Below are 24,733 nucleotides of genomic sequence, written 5' to 3'. Positions count from 1 at the left end.
GTTCCTGATCAATAATTGATATGTCAAGAACAGTAGACTGGTACAAGATTTGCACATGTAAGGCACAAAATTGATGAATTAAATTCACTTTTAACATTTGGTAAAAGCATTGGTCTGTTTTGGGTTGGCTGCTGAGTACATCCTTTTTGTTTGAAATGTTTTTAAAAAGAAACAATATTTATGGACGAATATATGAAACAGCTGACATTGGAACTTAAGCTGATGTCAGAAAGATATCAGACTGCTGCCACACATTAAAGTCGGTTACCATCCAACAGATAGCCTCATGGTGGATCACCAAAATTGGGTTATAAATGGCATTAATGAGGAATAGGTCAATATGGTTTAACAGGAAAAACAGGCATTTTAATGCTGCAGTATTTGAAATTTTCACATGCTTTTTTCACATGCAATTGGTCATCAAATTGATCTGAAACACATGCGACATACATGTATATACAAATTCATAAAAACAGTTTTTACTGATGTGTTTCATCAGGACACTGATCCACGAAGAAGAACTGTACTGCTGCACCTCTAATTTTCCTCTCTTTTTCTAACATGAATAAAAGTGGTCCAGTGGTTAGGCCTCTGGACTGAGAGGTCCTGGGTTCAAATCCCAACCAGTTCCTTCTTCATACAATTTTTAAGATCCATACTTTTCAATCTGTAAGATAAGTATATGGTCCGAGCATATGTTACTAAGAAAATCAAGTGGTCCAGTGGTTAGGACTCTGAACTCTGGACTAAGAGGTCCTGGGTTCAAATCCCAACAGTTCCTTTTTCATAACATTTTTAAGATCCATACCTTTCAATCTGTAAGATAAGTATATGGTCAGAGCATATGTAACTAAGAAAATCAAGTGGTCCAATGGTTAGGACTCTGAACTCTGGACTGAGAGGTCCTGGGTTCAAATCCCAACTGTTCCTTTTTCATACAATTTTTAAGATCCATACCTTTCAATCTGTAAGATAAGTATATGGTCCGAGCATATGTTACGAAGAAAATCAAGTGGTCCTGTGGTTAGGACTCTGAACTCTGGACTGAGAGGTCCTGGGTTTAAATCCCAACTGTTCCTTTTTCATACAATTTTTAAGATCCATACCTTTCAATCTGTAAGATAAGTATATGGTCCGAGCATACGTTACTAAGAAAATCAAGTGGTCCAGTGGTTAGGACTCTGAACTCTGGACTGAGAGGTCCTGGGTTCAAATCCCAACCAGTTCCTTTTTCATACAATTTTTAAGATCCATACCTTTCAATCTTAAAGATAAATATATGGTCCGAGCATATGTTACTAAGAAAATCAAGTGGTCCAGTGGTTAGGACTCTGAACTCTGGACTGACAGGTCCTGAGTTCAAATCCCAGTGAAGTAGGGGCTTTTCTTTTACTCAGTCTTAAATAAAAAAAAATTAAAAGCAAAACTCTTTTTCACGCTAGCTTGTTTAGCTAGCTTGTTACCCTGCTGGGGATTGAACCTGCTTCTGGAGGGTTCTCGTCCCACCAGGGTGGTTCCACCAGGCAGCAAGCTAACCTGTTGAGCCACTTGGGTCCCCCAACTACAGATGTTCGTTTCTTATATATAAAGATTAGATTCATACTTAGAAAATTTGTCAGCATTCTCCAACAGTTGACTAGAACACGAGAAGTAGACAGGTCTGGACCACTTCAACTGAAGTAGAGAATTTCACGAGACAACTTTAATACTACTGGGTGCTTAACAGAGCAAGACCATTTCTCTTACGACTCAAACTTTGGCGATAAATATTAGAAATACAATGTCAAAGTCTGTGTACACTGTATTGAACTAAGTTCAATTTAAGTGGTATATACACATTACAAAGATCTTGCCATAAATGATGATACACCTATATTCAAAATTTCTTGCAAGGGTTATGCATACGATTGAAAGAAAACAAAATTTGCAATGTTCAGTTTTCATTCTTATCCAAGTAATATAGGACATTTTTTTCCCCCAGTCCTTTTCTCACCAAACTAATCAACCACAAAACTTGAACGGCAGTCCAGTCCAAAATGCTCTCTGAAAAATATTCCACAGCTGTCGGGTATCCTGCGTACATGCACAAAGTTAATAGTACATCATGAAAAAGTACTGAACAATTCCTGGAAAATATTTAGAGTACTTTTGAAGGATGACAATTAGAAAGGATAACAAAAAAATGAACAAATGTTCATTTCACCAAGAAAAGCAATAAATACATGCTCAGATGTACCATTATATACCAAAAAGTAACGGTCTGAATAATACTCCTATACATTGTATGTACCTCGCAAATCAAGTAATCAAATACACCATTTTACAGTAGTTCTATTTACAATTCATATACATGTACATATCTTTTATATTTACTCAGGGTTTCATTATACAGAGTTCCGTAGCAGGAAAAATGCAAGTTGTTACATGATCCAAAAAAAAAACCAATCTTGGACATAGCCACCAGTGAGCTGTGCTTCAGATCATCGGCCAATATACACATTCCAACTGTAGCATTTGTCCGTTTGCCAATGACAGATCACAATTTAAAAAAAAAATGCTCTTGATCTACAAGTACAGTCTTGAAAGATTCATCAATTTCAATTAATTATTATAAATATACATGATATTTTTCACTGAATATAAAACAAATATCTGATATATAAAATGACAGATGAAACAGTAAGATCAAAATATGTCGGCAAAAGCATAGTGGAGCATTTTAGTGTGAATAACATTATTTCTATTACTCATCTTATTTCTGGAATAACTTGGCATTTTCCAACAGGAAAACCTCTGCTACTAAAAATTGTCTTCAAGCGAAAATGGAAGGTCGGTGAGTTCTGACCTCACCCTTCATCAACAAGAAGCAGAAAAGTACTTTTTGTCATCGTCAAGTCCACAAATTACTTCCAAGACTTGAGGAGCTTCAAATATTAATTGTTTCATCCTTCAACGAGTTGTCAAGCCCCAGGTTGGACTTTTGTTTAAAGTCTAGCTCATGATCGGCCCCGGGCTGAAGTGCACCCCCAATCGGCAAAAAGAAAGACAGGTGTTTACAAGTGGGTTCTTGTACACGTTCTGTACGCAACGACCATACATGCCGGAGTAAATTAGTTACGCGTACTCAGTGTGCTCCGCGTCAAACGCGCATATATACTTGAACGGTTCACGGCGCGTCTATGTGGTAAGTGCCAAAAAAAAAAACACCCTCTTTTGTTCCGCTTGGAGCAGATTATCACTGCATCAACATGCACAAATTGATAGCAACCAATCCACCAAAAATGCACAGTATTCACTGTATTTGTCCCCAAGTTGCAAACTTTAAAGCTGTTTGTCTGTACAAAAGTGACCTATATTCACTGTACACTGGTTTGAACAAAGCTTTGTTGGTTTTTGAAAACTTGTTAATGCATTTACAGTACATAAGTTCATGTCCACCAGGACTGTACCTGGAATACATTTTTCAAGCAGCCGCTCATTTTGATATCTCCTCGAAAAACAGCACGTTTCCATCAAAGTTTATCGCTTCTCCAGTTATCTGTCTTAATTTTGGCCAATTGAGAGTGCAGTTTGTGGGAAGCTAATAATTCTGTCATTTGCTGCTAAATTCTGTTACATGTATCGCCAGCCATCAGCTGCCATCTTGCAAAACCCTAGAGTAAGTTTCCTAGACCAAGATTGGCTGGCTCGTGACATTTCTGCTTTTAGGAAAGCCATATGCTACAGTCCCATTGAGACCAGACTGCCCACAACCTGTGTTTTAAGAGCCACCTCCCCATTCTCAAAAGCAGGCAAGTTTATATATCTTACAGTAGTGGAGACTTACACAGTGATTGGCTGTACTGGAAACTCACTGTCAGTGCTGAAGCTAATCTACCAATTCCGTTCAATTACAAACCTGATCATACATCGTGGTTACACTGTGTAGTCAGTTTAAACTTTTGTTTCATTGCCAAGTAACAATTAGGAAGTCACTGTAAACTTGATCTTGACATTTTTCATCTTGTTTCAAAGCAGCCAATGTTAAAAACAGTGGCACTCGCAACATCAAAGTACCACTCTACCTAACCAGAAGCAACGCAGATTCCATTAGCCGACAAGTGCAAGTCTTAAATGTTTGGCTTGAGATCAATAAATAAAGGCACCTTTAACACAGGCCATCTGTGTGCACAGTCATGAAAACCGGAAAGACTATGACCGGCCAACCTTTAGAATCCTTCGGGGTCTTTATACTCCGGTTCCTGTGAGACAAAGTAATCGTCCAGGTAATTGTAGAGGAACTCAAAGGTGGGTCGGTCTTGGGGTACCTCCAGCCAGCATTTGCGCATTATTCTGTACAGGGAGTCCGGGCAGTGTTGGGGTTTGGTCATTCGGTAGCCGCGCTGGACCTGGTCAAGCACCTCTGCATTGGTCAGTCCTGCAATTTTTCGAACGACAACATTTATTTTTCCAACAATCAACTGTCTTAAATAGGAAATTACAGCATTAAACAAGTGTCGTAGCCGAGCTTATCTTAAGTCCTCTGAAAGTTCATCAGAAATCATCTGATCTTGAGCTACCTCAGGTACTCAAAGGAGCTCTGACAGAAACATTCTTCTGTCATTGTTTGCCCTGTTCCTCACGAATGGTCTTGTCACAAGAATTTGGAAGGGAATTGTGGTAAATTTTTAGTATGTATCAACAAAGTTGTTAGTGGATTTGCAATCACTGCCCTCAAGTAGCCCTGCCAAAGACTCCATCACGGAAAAAAAGCTGTCAAAATCTCTTTGGGAAATGTTTCCATCATCAGTCAAAATCAATTTATGAAAGAATTGATGCCACTGCCAAACACCTTGTTCAACAAAAGAAATTCGGGAGAAAAAAAAATTGTATTTCCATGGTGGCCTCCTCACCTGGATAAGGCATCATCCCCTTGGTGACGACCTCTGCGACCAGCACGGCAAACGACCACACATCTGATTTGATGCTGTAAGTGCCATAGAGGGCAGCCTCTGGGGCTGTCCACTTGACTGGAAACTTGTTTCCTTAAGAGAGGAGATCAAGATGCATAGAAAAAAAAAAACATTTCAAAAATTGAGAACAGAAGCATTTTAAAGAACACAATAACTACGGTGTATTGGAGTAATAAATGGAACCCAGGAACAAAGGCTTGGCAAATGGAAGTTGAATATTCACAGCATTTGTAAAGAGTCCTGGGCCAAATTGCTATAAGTTCCACAAGCATGGTGGCTGAAGTCAATCCATAATGCCTATCCTAGTGGTACAGCAGAAACTTCAATGGAGACTGCATTATCTTCGACGAACACAAGAGAGATATACAAATTCCATGCATGAAAGTTAAGACCGTAATATTATCTGTAATCTTCAGAGGAATGTGCGTCTTTCCCCCAACAGACATGTCACCGGTAGCTAAGACCCCAACCATAGTCCTTCTACCTTTTCTTGCTACGTAGTTCTCATCTAGTACAAGTTTGGCCAAACCAAAGTCGGCTATCTTGACCAGGTTGTTCTCTCCCACCAGGATGTTGCGGGCGGCTAGGTCCCGATGGACGTAGCCGCGATTCTCCAGGAAACTCATCCCTTGGGCAATCTGGGTTCAAAAACAAGATGACGGCAATGTACTCAGGCCAGATGTGAACCAGTAAGCAATGACATTAAGCTCAAGTGCTGGACGGACCAAGTTATTCAACAATTTAATGTCAAACTGCTTTTTTTCGAGAACTCTGCTAATCTGTTATTCAGCAATATGCAAATTACGTTTCTTCTTGAAGTGTTGAATAAGTGGATACAAAAAAGTGAACTGAACGGAGCAAGACAAATAAATCACGACCTCTAGAGACAGTTCATGACTAAACTTCAAAACTCAGTAATACAGTACCTTGGGCTTCCCGTAAATTATAAACTAAACTTTGAGGAGGGTTCTTAACATTTGTTTTTCAAAGATAAGGCTACTTCTTAACGTGTAACATGTCAGAAATATATCAAAATATTTTGGTCTTCAGCAGCAAGAGAAGCTGAATTACACCTATTGATGAGGACTTGACCAATTGAGGACATTAATTGATCCTAAATTTCAAAGGGGGTGGAGACTCGCACCTGGGCAGTCATGTCAACGAGGACACGCAAGCTGAGATATTTCCCGTCCCCTTCTCGGAGGTATGTAAGAAGCGCTCCGTTCTTCATGAGCTCTGTGACGATGTAGATGGGTTCCTGAGAGGTGAGAAGTGTGGCTATTAGGCAGTGTTGTAGTCGAGTCACAAATGTTGGATCTGAGTCCGAGTCCAGAATTTCAAGCCTCGAGTCCGAGTCCTGGACACTGCTGTTAGGGGACATTGTTTGGCCATATGTTTGCTGTTGCTTGGTCAGTCACGAGGTCAAATGTTTGAAATACTGTACTTTAACCAGTTAACGTCGGATTTTCTTACCTGAAAAAGATGCCCGGGGCGGGTTATTTTCCTGCCCTTAATTATGACTTAACCAAGCATGACAAATAATACGTTAATCACGGAAATGAAAAAAAAGTCTTAAACAAGTGTACACTTTTTTCAGTGGAAAAAATAAGGAAAATTGTGTGTGTTAAAATGTCATCCAGCGTCAAGTGGTTGAAGTCTTTAAAATGAAAGTAAAGTCTGCGGCATACATGACAATAGTCTAGACATTAAACTGCTCTTAACCTAAGGAGTATTTTTTCTGCGGAACATCTCACTTTCACAGTTGCATATTTACCTTCTCCGAGCATATGCCATAAAGGTTGACTAGTTTGGCGTGTCTCATCTCCTTCATGATGTTGGCTTCTGCTAGGAACGCCTCGGGAGACATCGTTCCTTCTTTTAGTGTCTTGACAGCAACTGGCGTTTTGCTGTTCCAAATTGCTGCAAAAAAAGAAAAGAAAAGAAATCAAGGCACTCTGCTATTATCCGTCCTTCAGGACAGCTGAACGTTTTTGGCAGTTCACTGCAAGTATTGGCTCAACATTTCCAACAGAGAGTATTCCTCACTGAGGGCATAACTTAAATCAAGAGCAAAATTCAGACTGTTAACAATCAAGGAACCAGGTCAAAATTGCTCAGGTGTCGAGTGTTTTTTTTAACTGAATGACAACTATGGGACACACTACCCACCTTTCCACACTTCGCCAAACTGGCCAGAACCCAACTTTGACACCAACACCATTGAGCTGCGGTCGATCTCCCAGATGTCTCTGCCTAACGTTTTCGTGGTGGGACTTTCCTTCGGACACGAATCGGTAAGCCGACAACACAGACCAGCGTTGTCACCTGCAGATACCGAAGAAAGGTTGACAAATTTTGAAAGGCGAAAAGTGGTGAAAATACAAGAATTTACGTATTGCACCGTGACAGTTTCCTTGTCACTTTTGCTGCATGTGCATATATGCAATTCACACATTTCACACACACATAAAGCTGGTTTGCATTTCTTCCACAACGCACTCTTCAAATTACCACTCTGAGTTTTGTCCTACAAGTAAAATGGCGTATTGCACCAAACATTGTCCATGAACGTACCTCCTCTGTAGAATTCTACCACATCTTGTAAGGTGGGGAATTTCTTGTGGGCTGAAATGTAAAATTCTCCATCGGTTGATTTATTAATGCGGTAATTTTTGACGTTGGGAAATCCGCTGCTTTCGTCTCTGACTGACAAGGCATATGTTCCTGCCAAACACAGAAAAAAAAAGTCCTAGTTACTTTAGAGAAATTGCACTTTACATGCGCAGTATGACCCAAAATTTAGTGCAGCACTCATGCAATGATGCATTGAAAGTGATCTGTGAGTCAAATAATCCCGTTGAATCCATACAGTACCAGGCTTGGTTTCGCTTTCACGGATCAGAAATGTTCCTGGCACCAGGCTAGGCACCATCAGACGATTTGCGGCATCGCTTCGCGTGCAGTCGCGGAAAAACCAGCTGGGGATATACAGAGAAAGGGAAAGGACAGAAATGTCTGTTATTTGCAAACAAAGCCGGCATAAGAAAACTCAGCCTAGGGGAGATGAAATGGTATCAGTTTCTGGTAAAGTTGAAAGCTGTTTGGAAATGCCTTAAATCAATACGTGAAAATGTAATCTGTATGACCTTGTTCATTTCATGTCACACTAAAACACATCCATGAATGTACGGTATTCATTTCCTGGAAGCATCATAAGTGGACCGGTACGTTTTGCTCATGTGAAATACATCTAGTCACTGTCATTTCAACCTGCCAGTTTTACACTGACGGCACATTCATCAAATGTTTTGCATCAAAATTAATTTCAGTGGGGAAAAAAGGCCTTGTCAATTAGTGTGGAGACTGAAGAAAATTTTTTGTGTGTGTGAACAATCTACAAGAATATGTTTCTTTATTCTTTCACGGCACTGTATTGCTCATCAACAAACAATCAAACAATTTCAGGAGTTAATTAATACATAAAAAAGCCTTTTTAAAAAAAAAGGCTATCTTGTGGGTTTAATCAAGGGGCCTTTTAACATTTTTCAAATAGCGCCATCAATCGAGCCCGGTGCTCTTTAAGTAATAACCCGGCTACTTTTGAAGTCTGACAGGAACTTTAATCTTGTCCTCAACAGTGGTGGAGTCAGTTGCCCTGCCTTTCATGAGGTCAGTTCCTTCAAGTCAAGACCAATGAGAGAGTACATCTTTAAACCTTTAAACCTCTCTGGGGATTTTATGTGTTATTTAAAGCTTCAAATATAGCAGATACATGTATGCAGTGATAGTAGAGGTACATGTGAATCTTGATTAACCCTAACCCTACATAATAGTTGTAGTAAAATGTAGTATTCAGTCCTGTCGCTTGTAAGAGGTCATGACCTTAATGTTCTCTGATGCCATAAGACAAAATACATGTAGATAAGACAATGTACCATACCGTGCTGTGGCACTATGAATGCATGGCTTCATTGTTCTCTGTACAAGTAACAATGGAAGTAACCTAGCCAGAAGTAGTAATCTGTAGCGCTAGGTCCTTCAGGCTCAGACTATTACTTAGTATTTTGTAGTACTGAGTTTTGTAAGCCACACAATATGCTTGGCGGCTAGGGTTAAAGAAAGGAACAATGAGCATGAGGGCAAAACAACAAAGCAACCCTGCCAGTAACCATGGTAACAAGAATGGCAACCATGATTACCAAAGAGAACCTTTGAACACTGCGCCTTGAATGGTGATGCATCAGTGAACACCAAATCCCCATCCAACAGTCGGTAATTAGCCAGACTCTGATTGGGGTTTTGAGCCTCCTGCATGACATTACTGGGGCAACTAAAAGCCATGGGAGGAGAGCGATGGGTCTTGTTGGCAAACGAGAGGAAATTGGCTCTCCCTAATGATGACAAATTGACAATGTTCGATGGATGCATTTGACAATGGTTGTTGACTCTTGACCTGCAGCTTCACTGGATTGTACAAAGGCGGAGTTTATCTCAGAAAAAAAAGGCATGCTTAGAACTTAATTCAAGAACTAATGAATGTGTACCCAAAACAGGGTGTGGTAGACATTTGTCTTTCTGACGAAGTAACTCCAATCTCCACGTGGGACGTAATATCACCCAAAAGTTCACTAAATTATTGGATCTTGTTTCTTTGAAAGCTGAATATAAATGTACGGCTTCAGTTCCAAAGGTATTTGCAGCTGTAATCTTCAGTCGTAGGATTTTGTAGGATTCAGACTGGCACTTTTCTTGACTCCAGCAAGCAATCTCAACCACTGCTTTTTTGACAGAGAATTTGCAAGTTTTAGATCATTTACTTTTAACAGTAAGACCTTTTTTCCTGATGAAAAACATGTACGTTTGCCACCTTACACATCATTGCCTCAAGTCCACACCAACTACAGGCAGCACTAGCTTCTACATTTTTAAAAGCTGCACCAAACATCAACTTCATCAAGATTCAACTCTTCGTATGGAAACTCAAGAATGTACCAGCACATGAACGCATGCAAGTTTTTTTTTCCTAAAAATAAATACTCTCTAACTGTAAAAAAAATAATTACGAACAGTTTGCATTGATTCCTCTATCGAAAATCTCTCTTTCCCATTGCCAAAGAAAAAAGAAAGAAAAAAAAGAACGAACTTATGAAAATATACACAGTGGAGGCAAACATCTACGTGTATCAAAGCACCAATTTCTGTAAAGTTTAGACAGCATTGTGTAGTTTCACTTTTCATACACCTGACATACATGCAGCGCTACATGTTCTTTCAGTAGGCCTGACATATTTATAAACCAAGCCATCTTTCTGCAATGCTGCTTATAAGCACATGACATACAGTAAAAGGCTTTGCAATTCAATGCACAAAGTAAACAGTGTACAAAGAGAATTCCATTTATCGACTACAAGTCCATGTCTTAACGGCAGGGGGAAATCCACAATTTCAGCATTTCTATACTGAATGCCTACATGGATTTCCAATTCAGACAGGGAACAAAGGACAGAAATTTCAGAGAGAAAAGGTCAGAAGTGTATAGCCCAGTGATGGCAAAAGATGAATGTAGGAACACTCACGCAGCAAAAAGGTGCAGGTGCATGCATGTACATGTATGCATCGTGTACGTATACATGTCATGTACCTACATGTGGGAAATTCAATATGCTCTACGCAAAAACACAGACTCTGAGTGTTTTTAGGATGCACAGAACTGAAGACAAAGCTCAAGATAACAGCATTAATTATCTAGCCACCTGTCCTGGAGGACAGGCAAAAACAAATGTGGAGAGGCGTTTTTTGCTCACTTAAAATTTACAATCCCCCTTTTTTTACATAAATATTTTTAACTGGGGCGGACAAGTCCCACATTTCCTTTCACTGCACGCAGTGGAAATACGGCCTCTGATACGTACATGTACAAGCAGAAACAGGGACGTGTCAGTGTCAAAATGATCCTTGGATACTGATGATGTCTTGGGCTGACTTGAGCACTATGAGCTTGGTACAGTACAGTATTTAACCAGCTAATGTTGGGTTATCCTCCCAGAAAAAGCTCCCCGGGGCTGGTTCATTTTTCACAAATTCTTCTACCTTGCAATTTATTTCTGGCCCAAGCAAGCACAACTTGTTAATAATTTAACCATAGAAATGAAAAAGGAATTCTCAAACGAGTGTACACGTCCTCCGTGGAACAAATCAGGAAATATGTGTGTGTTTACATGTCATCGGGGGACAAGTGGTTAAATACAAGTACGGTTAACTTTTGCTATATAGTACTCTCTTTTTACAAAATAGTGTTATGAAAATCAACTTCTCAAAATCCAGGGTGGAGGATTTTTTTTTTTCTAATTTGACAATGACTTACTCTTCTGCTTCCAAGCTCTTGACCTGGGCCACAAAGTTACTCGGAATGTAACCCTCGTTGTGTGTTACCAGGGACTTTGCCAGCCACCAGTCCCCACTGACGATAGAACAAGATGACGAATATAAGCATTAGCGGTCTTACGGGCATTAAAAGGACTTGCAAGCCCGAAACGCAAGATTGGGATTAGATCTGGAAATCTCTCTTTGACACTTGCATCGATGATAAGCATTGTAAATGGTAAAAATGTGAAGAAAAGAATTGAAAGTTCACTTTAACTGGAGGAATCAATGAGAATTACATGTACATGTAAATAAGAAACATGCTTGTTTGAAATGCTTGCTCGGGATAGCAAAATTCATCCAACTCCTCTTGAAAAGAAACCTTAATATAAGAAATAAATCTTCCGTTTTTTGAAAAACCTAGTGTGTAAATAAGACAGGCAATTCATGTTCTTCCTTCAACATGTACTGATACTCAGTTACAATGTGATTGTTACACAACTTAAAGGTCAAACCTACCAGGTACGTGTGACGTCAGACAGTTGCAAAACTATGAGCAACAATAAAACATATTACCTCCGGTACTTTTTGGATTCAAAACAGGTGTTTGTTTGCAAATACACGTATCAGTTAAAAACTCAGGGTAGTCACCTGTAATCGAGTATTTTGAGTTTCTCCCCTCGATCAAAGGACAGATCCCCCTCCGTGCGGGCCTCATATTTGTAGAGCGCCATGTAAATGTCTCTCTGGCCTGCAAGTGAAATACAATACACATCACAATGCTGGTACAAATTCACAGGAGAAACTCAGAGCTCTGTTGTTTCCAAACACATATTTTTTATTTACCTTAAAGGAAAGCTGGTATTTTTTTTTTCACATACAATGTACTGGCAGCACAGGTATATAACAGGCTCTGGCTGTATCATCCCTGGGGTTTTTCACAACGTCATATCCCACATCGTGGCAGTTAACAATTATTTTGCCAAATGCGTATGTCTTTGTTTTGATGTTTGCACTGATTTTTCAAGGGAAATTACAGGTGGTGAAGAAATTGTTGAACACTGGCAGTTGGCGATCTCTGCATTAATCTGCAGAATGCCCAGGATGCGTGCATGCCTACCCACGTGCCCATATGCGCAAGATATCATATAAAGCTGGCTGCTGTCTAACGGTGAGTGTGAAGTGGTATTATGAGAGTGCCAGTACATCGCCCTGTCATGTGATCGTTCTGGGCCAATGAAAACACAGTATTCAAGACAGAGATATGACAAGAGCGCATACATGTACAGCCCACAAAATGTGTTTCGTTGGCATAAAAACCACACTTTCAGAGAAAAAAAAGAAAGATTAAAATCCTGTATGGCAGAAATTCAAGAATGAAGCTAAAAACATTTAGTTTAACCAACCTCACAATTTTCTTTACAAGGAGAACAAAAATGACAACAACAATAAAGGGGAACCTACCATCATCTTGTGGTCGAGGAAGGACAGCAGGTGGTGCAAGCGATCGTGGGGACCGATTGTATCTGTTGGTGTTATCGGCACCATTGGCACGAGTAGGGTGTCGTGCCTGGTAGTTGACCCCCTTTTGACATTTGTCAAACACTCCTCCCATTGTTAATCTGTATGCATACGTAGATGTAGATACAAAACTCACAGGACTGAATGCAGGTAAAGCGGAAAACAAAGAGATCATTGTACAAACACAACAAAATGGAAGAGTTCCATATGGACGCCACTTGACACCATATACATGTACATGTATGTACAAATCCTATGCGACTGGTTTTACAAGTGAAACTTATGTTTTCTACATGAATACGTGTACCTCAATATTTTCCCTGCTAAATTTGATTTTTTTAGATCATTATTACTTTCAGATGGCTAATAAGTATCTGTAGGGAAAAATTAGAGCCATCCTTGTACATGTATGAAGTTCTCTCCAACAAAATGACTTTCCCTTCTTACTACATGTAGTTCACGTTAAAGAAAGATTTGTAGATGACAGGTGTGCTCTGTGGGTGTGTGCTAAAAGGCAATCACGGATGAAATGTCCAGCTTTATATCCCCTTTTCAAAACAGTTTTCAACAGCTCTGAAACTAAAAAGGGTGAATAACTGATGGTATGTTAGGATTGGCAGATCATTAGTATGAGAGGCACAATCATGCAGATTCCTCCATAAACTTCAGCACAGCGTCTGTCTACACATGTATACCAATGTGAAGTTGGAGAAGTTATGGGTAATATTCTTGCAGCATGCTCAGCATGTCTAGACATAAAAACTTCTTTCTTTGCTTTATTAGCAGTGGATATCTGACCCTAAACCGGAGCCGACTTACTTTCTCTTTATGGCCAGCACAGCAACTGAACATACACAGTACAGTGAGTACTTTGATATGTTCAGGACTAACAATGACTTTAAATTGTATAATGTACCAGTAGGCTATAATTTTTCCACCACGAAAGCTTGTGACTAATTACGTGATCACAATTACAGATAACAAACAGAAAAGTGCAAAATATCCTGCAGTTACCGGTAATTCAATTCATGGAAAGATTTCCATACATGGACATCAATTGACACCCTGTGCACATACCTATGGGACTGGCCTGAAAAATTCTAGATTGTTTTCTAAGTAAATGCTTCGATACTTTCCTTGCTAAATTTGACTTTCTGGGACGTTATCATGTACTGATGGCTTGTAAACCACTGCAAGAGGAAATCAGTGATGTCCGTACTTAGAAATCTTGCCCAATTGATGTAAATTTAAAACATATTGAAATATTGAAAGGAAGATAGCTTCTACGGTGTATGTATGCGCATGTACATGTAAGCCTACATGTAAATGTACTACTAGCAACTTGGTCATACTGGGACTTTTGGAGTGAGGAAAAAAATTGAAATTCGAAGGTGCAGCCACAAATTTTGAAAAAGCTTTAAAGGAGCAACTCCAATGGTTTTAAAAGTTTTTGAAATAAACTATGATTGTGTTTCATGTGTAATAAATTACACATTCATTACCAAATCATGTCTGTATTTCATCTCATCTGTACTTTTTGTAATTTTGCCGAATCTTTTGAACGTTGCCTTTGAGTTTTATGAAAAATTTCCACAATCCGACCATTAACGATGCTGTGGAGAAACAAAATTTGTATGATATAATACTGGAGAAAACACTGAAACTGGTATCCATGGCACAACTGGTTCCGCTACAAATGTACATGTACACGTGAACATGGAGCTTCATACATGTACGTGTGTGTGTACCGTGTACCGGGGATCGATCTGTGTGCCGGGTCTACTGTGCCGCATTTGCATTATCTCTTTTCCGTCTAGTACATGTAGGTTGTGCGCCTTTCTTCATGATTTACAATAATGCCGAAATCGTGCGTCATTGGTGGATTTAAACATTTTACAACAAGTTCGTGCTGTCGTCAGCAGCTAAGTGTGCTTTGCATGCCTAAAGCACACGCACTGTGGTATTTCCTCCCCACGGTAATACATCACAGAAATCAATATTCATTAGATGCTAATGAGTCCTGATGACACGTCCATTTTTACAATACCCGACTGGACTAGCAGGAAAAATGGGTACAAAAAACTGTGTTTTATTAACACAAAGATGTGTACTGCCAGGAAGAAACTGATGTGCCACTTTTTATTAGACTTGGCTCTTTCGAATTGGATACAATATGAGAAACATCAGCATCATTGGAGTTTGGTCTTTGATAAAATCTCAAGTCTGAATCATAATAGCTAGGTTCATGGACCCAGACGTTGGTGGCGCTATTCCTGATATGCTATTTCTTAAATCTTTGTGTGACCATCGTTTTTACCTTGATTAATAACAAAGGGGTGCTTGTACCATGAATGAAAAATTTTTGAATTCTGCGGACTTTAAGTGACTTTAAAAACTTTGAATCTGCAGTAAAACTTTTTGCCAAAAATATTTATTCGACCCACAAAATGACATGGCAACATTCACAGAAATGCCAATTTCAGACAAAGACCGAAATATCCTTACATGTACACTGTACCTTGATTTCATTTGTTCATCTTACCTGTGGTACATGTTTGATTAGATAAATTTGCATTAAAGAAGAAAACTGAAACATGTGGTTGTCACATGCATTATCATTAATTACTTTGCACATTTTCATTATCAGTTCAAATCCATCATTACAACCGCGGGGGAGGGTGCTGAGAGCCTCCCCAGGATTGGGGAAATTTTGGTTCACTCCCTTTCCCACAAATTCCAGTCATGCCAGCTCCACATTGTACGTGGATACAGATATTTGGAATTATTTGTTACATGTACATGTATTTCACTGTGTGCATGTACATGTATGCATAAACCGAGTGAACAGGTGAAGATGCCTAAAAGGTCACAAGTATTTGTGACCCAGTCTGTGAAAATGAGTCTTAAGTCGCCAGAGCCACTTTGGAGTAAAAAGTCCTTTAGAATAATTTTGCGCAGTGAAAACCGATAGGAACCCACAGCTTTTTTCACCATGGAGTATCCACTTTCATCAGGATGCCAAACTGAGTGATAAAACAAAAACTCAATTTGCTCTTTCCAATACAAATGAAAACTCCAAAGTGGCTCTGGCAACTTAAGACTCATTTTCACAGAGTGGGCCACATTTAACCTAGGCTATTCTATGCATAGGCCTCTCTATCAATATACCGGTAACCTAGACTACGTCCTGAACAGTAAGGCACTACTCTGTAGGCCTTGCTGATCCCTGGCATTTGTTGGTTCCATACGAGACGGAGAAAACCACCATTTACTTTTTTTGATCACATCTTCCCCTAAAAAGCCCATAATAATAGGTAACGTACATAAAAGTACTGGGCATGTGTGCATGTTCTCAAGGGTAACCGACATTATTACAAAAAATGAGCTTTTTCCTACCCTCGACGATCCGTGTATCATACGTGCCTCGCATTCTGTGGCCGTACGTCACGTGACAAAAATAGGCACAGCGTAACAAGTGTTTATGTTGCTTTGGATACCAGACCCAATAATTCCAACTACTCTTGTTAAAATTATTAATTAAAGAGACATCAGGGAAATCTATGATCAGGGAACCACACTAATGCAGATGTAGAATTTGTTCCCTTATCACACTTATAATAGGAACAGGGTGCTAAATGTAATGAACCCCTTTCAAATGCTGTTGCGTATGGAACCATCAAACATCAGGAATCAGTAAAGCCTACGCGTACATAGTGCCTTACTGTTCAGGAAGTAGGTCTAGGCTACATAATAGGCCTAACTTTCGTTCAAGTCGTTCTAATCGCCTATGACATGATGGAGGTGGAAACCTATCATTTGAATGCAAATTTAAAGCCTTCTTAAGATAGAAGACATCTTAAAATAAAAACATCGGCATACACGACAAAGGCATTTCTCATACACCATCATGACAATGCATGCTATATCGCGTCATCTTCATGGTCATCCGTTCATCATGTTCATGAATGATTCGTCGTGTTTGTGCCCCGTGGTTCGTAACTAACCTGTGGGGAGTTCGACCCAGTTGTTCCCACTGACAACAGCCCTGTTACATGTATCCCAGATTCGTTCCACCTCTGGAACCAAGTTTTTGCGGAAAATGAACCAAGAAATGTCAAAACAAAACCGCTCAATCTCTTTAAGAAAACTTCACTTCCACTTTCCGGCTACTGTCTCCAACTCCTCGCGCTGCAACTTCCGCGTTCCGAGTTACTTTTTTTTCACTGGTTCGCACAGCTGTTTTGTTGTCTTCGTTCGACAGCGTATAGATTCCTGGAAATACCGGGTACCAGCTAAAGATAATGCATTGCGATATAAGAAGGCGAGAGGGCGCGCTTGCACCCATCCAGATGCCGCGTTGATGGAAGACACGTTAAACTTAAGGTATGGCCATGCAGTCCACTAACTCAAGTGAGAATTTCTGGCCAGCTCATTAGCATTAAAAGTGCGTCCCGCAGTATCTTTTGAAAACGGAGCTTTTATGGTACCCCAAACGGTGAGACTGTGTAAAGCTTTGCCAGGATCGACTCCCTGGTTCTTGGCCTTCCATCGGAGAACAGGATGGCTAAAACGTGCGGTTTAAATGTGGGCCTAAGTTAAGGGTTGCCACTTGAAAAAATGGCTGCAAGCAGACTTCGGAGAAATCCCATTTCGGGGGTGGTGGTTTTGTTTAGAATAATTAAAAATGTAATTGGTTAACCCATACTAAATTGAAAAGTAATCGGAAAATCAGGGACCAGACAATAATTGAATATGTGTTCCAGAAACCTCAGGCCAGGGATGTTGGTAAGCATGTTATTTTGGCCCTGAACAATGCCGATTTTTACACTGTTTTTAATGGGGCTTGAATTGGTGGACTGCACCTTCTAAGGCATTCTTATTAATTCAATTAGCAATGACAATCCAAGCGTTGCTCTTTGAGTGAGAACTTTGAGTGCATGGTGGGGAAATATTTCTGGGCAATAAGCGGAAGGCGGCAACCTTTAACCCCATGCTAATGCGTAACGCACGACTGAGAGACGGCTACAGAGCAGAGGGTTATTTAAATTCCCTTTGTGTCGGTCAGTATTACATCTTTAGTTGATTAAGCTTTAGTTAATTAGCAGGTAATCCCAGATGATGTTTTGATTTTTTGCCTTTCTGAATAAACCAATTTGCTTTGCGCCACAGGCTTAATCATCTTTGATGTAAAGCCTAATGCACCCGCATTAAAAATAGTTGCAATCAGCTTGGTCGAAGCTTCAAATACAGACAGTCATCTTGGTGGAACTTGTATCATTTGTTGACGCGAGGGCATTGTACGTTCGTCAAACGTCTAATTTCCGTAGTCGTTGCCGAGTGTGTACCCCGCCATGTTTGTTCTGGTTCGTTGCACCATTCATCAAGGGCTGATGTCCAAACAGTCTGCGATGACAAACAATTCGTAACATATTTCGAACATTCATACTCATATGTTTTGGTGGACGGGTTGTTGACGTGGTTATTTCATTACTGTCGGGGGGGGGGATTTCATTGCTCGGATCTTTTTCTTGGGGGGGGGGGCTTTGTCTAGTGGAAGACGGTGTAGCTAATCGTGTAGGGATCTTATTTTGCTTGCACGGTAAAGGACAAAACAGAGATTATGGTTTCACTAACGGCGACAACTTTACCGGTACGAATCAAATTTCTCGGACCACTGGATCCGCTGGCCTGAAGACCGCGCCAGTGCCAAGTGTTTTGATTCTATTAAATAGCTGGCTCGGGGGCTGTCAATTATATAGAGACTGTCAGACCAAGATGAGACGATAAGTGGTTGCTAGGTAACGCTATCTTAATAAGAAGTTGGTCCGGGAAAACTTGAAAGATATCAAAAGATGGATGAGCTTTTTTTGTCTAAGGACGGTGTTAATAAGATGGAATCGCAGCCAGAATGGTACACAGTAAGGAGAATTTGGAAATAAGACAGTAAAAAATTAATATCATTTTAAAAGTAAAATTATTGTGATTGTAGCCCCCCCCCCCTCGACCGCTGCTTGACCTTGCCTCTTCAGCCGAGTTCACGCGGCCTATTCTTGACACAGGTTTCTTGTTCTCGCGTTCGAACGGCCGGAACACGACTCAAGAACACTGTTCTCAGAACAGGATCATACACCACCCCTCGTCTGGCTGTTACATTAACACCCGGAAAAATTAGTGACATTTTGATTTTTGAACAGCCGTAAAAATAGTGAGATGTCTCGCAAAGCTGCAGACAATGGGAAATGTTGCAAACTTAATATTAATAACTTTCCATAATACAGAAATAAATATTTTTAAATAGAAACGAATTAAAAGTCCAGTTACCCAAACACTAACCCTCGAAGAACGTATACATTTTGAGTTTATTCGACTCAATTTCGCTACTTTCAGTCACTTCATTCCAACAATAATCTCTACTGCGCGAACCCGTGGGGTATCAACGTCACGATCGTCCCGTACAACAAGCTCAATTATCAGTTTTGTACAAAGAAACACACAAACCTCTCATCTCGAGTATCTATTGTTTTCTGTTGGTAAGGCCATCTGCTTTTCACCAGGAAAAGTAAACAACGATTGAATAACAAGCTATTTCCGTACCTACACATCTTAGAGTTGTACTGTTTCCCGGCAGGTTTTTTCCTTTCAAAATTATAACACTTACAGATAGAGCTACAGTCATCATTCAGTTGCTGCAATGCAATGACTTTCTCTTTCAAACGATGGTGCATTTTTCTAGTAGTCATGGAAAATAACATGTTACATAACTGGCAATACCCCCCCCCGTGTTTAATAATTATTTTGTTCCAAAATATCATATCATTAAAGAGCTGCACCGACCGCAAATATGCAAGTAAATCCGACCCAATGGCCTGGAGATGTTAGAATAATTTCACTGTCTATTCCTGTTTATCTTAATTTATTCAGGTACAATTTTCGCTGCTGTTCTGTTTCTGAAAATTGGGATGAGATTTAATTGAAACTTATTGCTCAATGTGTTCATCTTTTTTTACATAAAATGAAAAGTGTTGTAACAATCTTAGTACAGCGTGCTATTCCGATATCACTATTATAAACTTTGTTAAAGTGTTAACTTAGAAACTGAATACTTGTCGCTTCTTGAGTTACTGCTGAAATTCAAGAATGAAAATTGCTAAAGTAAAGTAAGTAAAAGTAAGTAAACATACATTATAAATGTACATAAATAAACAGAGTGTGGTTTGCTCTGTCGTACCTGTTCTGAAAACGCCTGTATGTTTCTGAAGTCTCACTAACTAAAACAAAACGAAGTGGTTCATGTTTGCTCTTCAATAAATGCAAGTTTTCTTTGCTGAGAATTTGCGCACTAACCGCTACAATGGAGAATAGTTGTTAGAGTGCAGTTGTTGAACGATGCGTGTTATCCATCGCAGTCAACAGCAGCACGTTTGGAACACATGACGATAGCCTTCATAGCTCCGCGAAAACGGCGATCCATTACGCCGTATATGATAGGATTCAGCGAAGATTGCAACATGGCCACTAGCACACAGACGGTGAAATAACTTTTCGGCCACAAGCACTCACTGGCTATCACTTTGCAGAGAGCCCCTGTTATATACGGCAACCAGGCAAGGATAAATGTCCCTACCACCATCATCATCATGGCCGTCGATTTATTCTCCCGCGAGGCAACGTGGATGGCCCCGCACACCTTCTTGGGCTTCTTCGGTTGGTGGCAACGGTGGGATTGGCTCTCGATCGCGAGCCGCGTGTCGCCACTCGTGCCCGACGCTCCTGTCGCGTCTGAATCTGCCAGGGTGTGGTTACTGGCCAAGGAATTCATTGAAATTGTCTTGAGGGCGTTGACCCTCCGAGAGTGGTGCCGTGCTACTTTCAGGATGTGGTAGTAGCAGAAGAACATGATCCCAAGGGGTACGATAATGCAAACAAAGAGGCACAAGGTTGCGAAGGAGAAGTGAGTGGATCCCCAAGCGATCAGGCACAGGAGTTCGCTTGAATCGTATCTGTATTCGGACCACGGGGCCAGAGGGAGTAGAGCGATCAAGAGGCTCTGTCCCCAGACCCAGACCAGGAACACGGCCACGGTGCGCCTGGTCATGAAAGAGGCATACTTCAAGGGTCTGATGATGGCGCAGTACCGGTCTATAGCGATGACCGACAGGGTGGAGATACTGGCCACGGAGAAGAGCATGTTGATCACCCCGCTGATCTTGCAGAAGACATTTCCGAGGATCCACTCCTGCTTAATGCAGGTGATCAGCGCCACCGGCATCAGGGTGACTCCTACCAAGAAGTCCACAACGGCCAAATTCAGGATGAACGCCGAGGTGATGGTCTGCAGTACGCGGAACCTGATGATGCCGAGGATGATGAGAGTGTTTCCACACACAGTCAGGAGGGCGAAGATGCAGATAGCTACCGCCTGAATAACACTGAAAGCCAAGTCGCTGCCCCCAACTCCAGGGTCCACTGTATCATTCTGGGAATCAAACAGATCAACGTTTATCGTCATTTTGACATCAATTTCTCGCTCTACAATATTCCAGTTTGCGGAAAAATGTTACAGCAAACCTTATCGAGATATTATAATTTAATCGCTGAGACTTGTATGCTGATGTTTTAGATCCACAGGTCCGGATAGTTTTAAGAGAGCCAAGAGGGCGCATCTGATATATAGTGCTGTTGTTGTGTCCATGAATGTCTAGTTTACAAGCCAGAAATACATCCACCTGTGTTGGTGATGTAAAATCCTCGAATAATTTATCACTCCGCGGCAATGACGTCAGGACGATCCACTTTTATCGGATGTAAACACGAACAAGGAAGGAGCGCTAAGCCAGTGTCCAGGTTCAAAGAGCATGATCCTTTTAAAGGTTTCGACACATCTTTATCCAGCGATACCCGTTGTCAAGTAAACGGTGTGGTGCAATCCTTAAAAGCAAACACTGTCGAACTCCTTCCAGATTATTTCGTCAGGACAAACGTCCCGGCTAAAGAGCTACCCTTGGCCCTCGTCAACTGCACTGCAACCTTTGATATATGGAAGGGGTTTTCTAGAGAGATAAAGTGATGTTTTTCTCGACGCCGCTGAGAGAAAACAAACACACTTTAAAGTTCTGATTGCGGATTGCGTGCAAAAGGCGACTTATACTGACCGTCTAAGGCAGGGTAAAAGGCTCGCTCTGTCGGCGGGCCTGTTGAACTCACTAGAGGCTTGCTCAGTCTGCTAATGCATGCATGGGGCTCCACACTTTAGCCCAGAAAACTGAAGTATTCTGTACTGTGACTGGAGGTAGCGTAGCACTGTGAACCGCAGTGAAAATCCGGGTTAAGTGTGTTGATGTCCGGTTCCTGTAACGTATGCATGGTGTATATTTCAACCCGTTCAATGTCGATTGCCTATGCAGTATACTGTCACATTCTGTATCAAAATTACCTGTTTGCGCCTGCACAGACTTAAATTACTGTCATTTCTCATGTGGTTGGCGGGACAGCACCACAGATCTCAATCGCATTCTCAGCAACTTGAAAGGTCGTCGGAACTGAGAAGATAAGGACAAATCTCGGAAAACTGATGATGAACAGTTGTGGAAATCCAACAGCATTCACAAATATTGTCGACTAAGGGGTATACATGAACTGCCAAAAGTCATGGCACTTTGTGCTTTGATACCAGACGATGATGGCTTGTAAAAGCAATTCCCAGAACTCATCCGGTGTATGCGGGGGGGACGCATGCGTCACCCTTTGAAATACACACGAACGCAACGTACTTTCTCCCGCACTCAGCGAAAATGATCAACTTTATCATTATGAATTCTGCTTCAGTATGAATGCCCGGCCGTCACTGGCTTTGACGTGATCGCGGGGGGACGGAACCAGCACACATCATTGTAACTGACAAGACGGGCACGCTTCTCAAACATGCGCGCGAACTCTAGTACTTTGACTGCCTATCATTTCCAAGGATCTTGATGAATTCCAATAGTGCACAATACAGACAATACATCTCTCTACGGTGTTATCAGAAATCGTATTAATGGGGTTTATATCGAAACTGAAAGCCGACCAAGGCATCCAATTAAAGAGAAAACGTTAATCATTGTTATCAGTGACGTATATAAGAAAGTCAGAGCCTTGGAAGATGTTTTTTTTCTGAAAGCATGGCCTCAATGAAACGCCAGAGGGAAATCATAAATGTATGATATTTTTCCCTCTTATAAAACTGACATGCAAATTGATCTTGGAGATAATCGACTTGGGACTTTGCACTGGTCTCCTATTATTTGAATTAATGATTTTAAATTTCTTTTTCTTTCTTTCGGACGTGATGTACTAAGACCATGTGAATATTTGAGATAAATATCTTTTGCCCAAAACAAAAGGAGATGTTTTGTGTTACAAGCATTTGGGCGGGGGGGGGGGCTGACTCATGCATAATAGGAATAAGGAATTCAGTTTTTTTTTCAGGTGAGTGGTGATTTTTCCCACGCTGCCTCGGTAAGATAACTTCCGAAATTTACACAGTAAACAGGATAGGACGTGACCACTCAGGGACATGTCTGCGCTGCTTTGACTCAACAGGCTGACGACGTCGAGGGTAAGTCTGGATCCCAGCTCCGAGGATTCCTGACGACTCTGGATGAAATCAGGTATCGCCTAGCGTTAAAGCATGAGGCAACATGTCAGGGGTCATCAGGGAAGTGCCGTGTAGGTTGGAAGCCGTTTCGGTTAATTTATTTCATTTTTCAAGATGTAGATGGACGAAAATGGGTCTGCACCTAGCATGAGAATGGTGCCAGAATTGGAGTCCGCTTTGAGACGATGGTGGCAGCAGACATACTGGTCCCAGTCACTGTACTGCGCATGCTCAGAACAACCAGCGAATGCTTAGAACAGAAGCGTGTTGGGGCAATCCCAAACCACAAACATGTTTATGACGTCAAAGTTATAACCAGCTCAGGAACATGTTAAGGATTCCCCCCCCCAAAAAAAACGAATAACTAGAAATGATTACGTCATCTGACAGAGGTACCCAGTTACCAAAAGCTCAGCAATAAGCTAAATTAAGAGCACTGACTGTATGTATTTTTGTCAATGACGTAACAGAGGCAACACCAAGTCATGAAACTACTTAACCACTGACCAAAGGTGAAACAAGTTCATGGACATGGATTTGTGTGTTTGCCGCCACCAAGCGTCTGAAAGTCTCCCTTTGGTAATGGCGTGTTATTCCGATATGGCACTTTATGCATTGCAAAGGTTCTTCTCCCTATGTAGGGGGTTAGGAAACTGATGTTACAGTGAGGCGGCACCAGTCCCGTTTTTTCTAAGGGCCTAATAATATTACGATTTCTTTGTTTTCCGAATTTCTGTTGGGGCCGAAAAATTTTTATGGGGGCGCCTCCCCCGGCTACGCTGCTGTATTCATTGCAACTTTATTGTCACAACAGATTTAATAACATGAATCTCGTTGCTGAGAGCCACTATATATCCAGCAAGAAATGAGACCAAGGGGTACCCCCCCACAAAAAATTGTCTAATCGCTATACACACTCTAGACTATTGTTACCTCAAACATCCCCCTAGATGTCTGAAAAGAATTGCTCAGATTCCAGTGAGACAATGACCAACACGAAGCACTCTCATATTTTGCTTCATATGAGTCGCGGGGCTACTACTTCTAAAACTGTGGAAGAGCTATACAGCAAAAAGAACGCCCTCAAGCCGGGATGCTTTTACCAAAGTTTCCCGACGTTGAGGGCGCAAATGCTTGACGCCTACGAAAACCACATTAATTATATAGGTGAAATTTGTGTAAGTCCTTATCCTTTCCATTTATAAAGAAATATCAACTCACAAGGAGTGTTTATCTTCTGATATGAAAAAATATAGTTTTA

The 24,733-nt window shown here is 40.9% G+C and overlaps 2 protein-coding genes across 2 annotated transcripts; both read right to left on the bottom strand.

The window, feature by feature from the left end:
* Positions 1-344: 344 nt before the first annotated feature.
* On the bottom strand, positions 345-17,054 carry LOC110977841 (tyrosine-protein kinase STK-like). The gene is made up of 12 exons (XM_022232324.2): positions 16,841-17,054; positions 12,780-12,937; positions 11,967-12,066; positions 11,317-11,412; positions 7,827-7,930; positions 7,527-7,676; positions 7,122-7,277; positions 6,727-6,872; positions 6,097-6,210; positions 5,437-5,590; positions 4,893-5,024; positions 345-4,417 (listed from the first exon to the last, which is right to left on the bottom strand). Exons 2-12 carry the CDS (start codon positions 12,928-12,930, stop codon positions 4,209-4,211), a joined length of 1,512 nt encoding a protein of 503 aa, XP_022088016.2. The 5' UTR covers positions 12,931-12,937; positions 16,841-17,054; the 3' UTR covers positions 345-4,208.
* Positions 17,055-19,165: 2,111 nt separating this feature from the next.
* Positions 19,166-22,632, bottom strand: LOC147796090 (G protein-coupled receptor 161B-like). The gene has a single exon (XM_087149020.1). It carries the CDS (start codon positions 21,343-21,345, stop codon positions 20,230-20,232), a length of 1,116 nt encoding a protein of 371 aa, XP_087005146.1. The 5' UTR covers positions 21,346-22,632; the 3' UTR covers positions 19,166-20,229.
* Between the last annotated feature and the right edge of the window lie 2,101 nt (positions 22,633-24,733).

Source organism: Acanthaster planci, linkage group LG18 (genome assembly GCF_054643075.1).
Source record: "Acanthaster planci isolate LZ-2023a linkage group LG18, COTS_SCS, whole genome shotgun sequence".
Classification (NCBI taxonomy): Eukaryota; Metazoa; Echinodermata; class Asteroidea; order Valvatida; family Acanthasteridae; genus Acanthaster; species Acanthaster planci.
The sequence above is the reverse complement of the archived record's forward strand: the minus strand, read 5'-3'. Positions and strand labels throughout refer to the sequence as shown.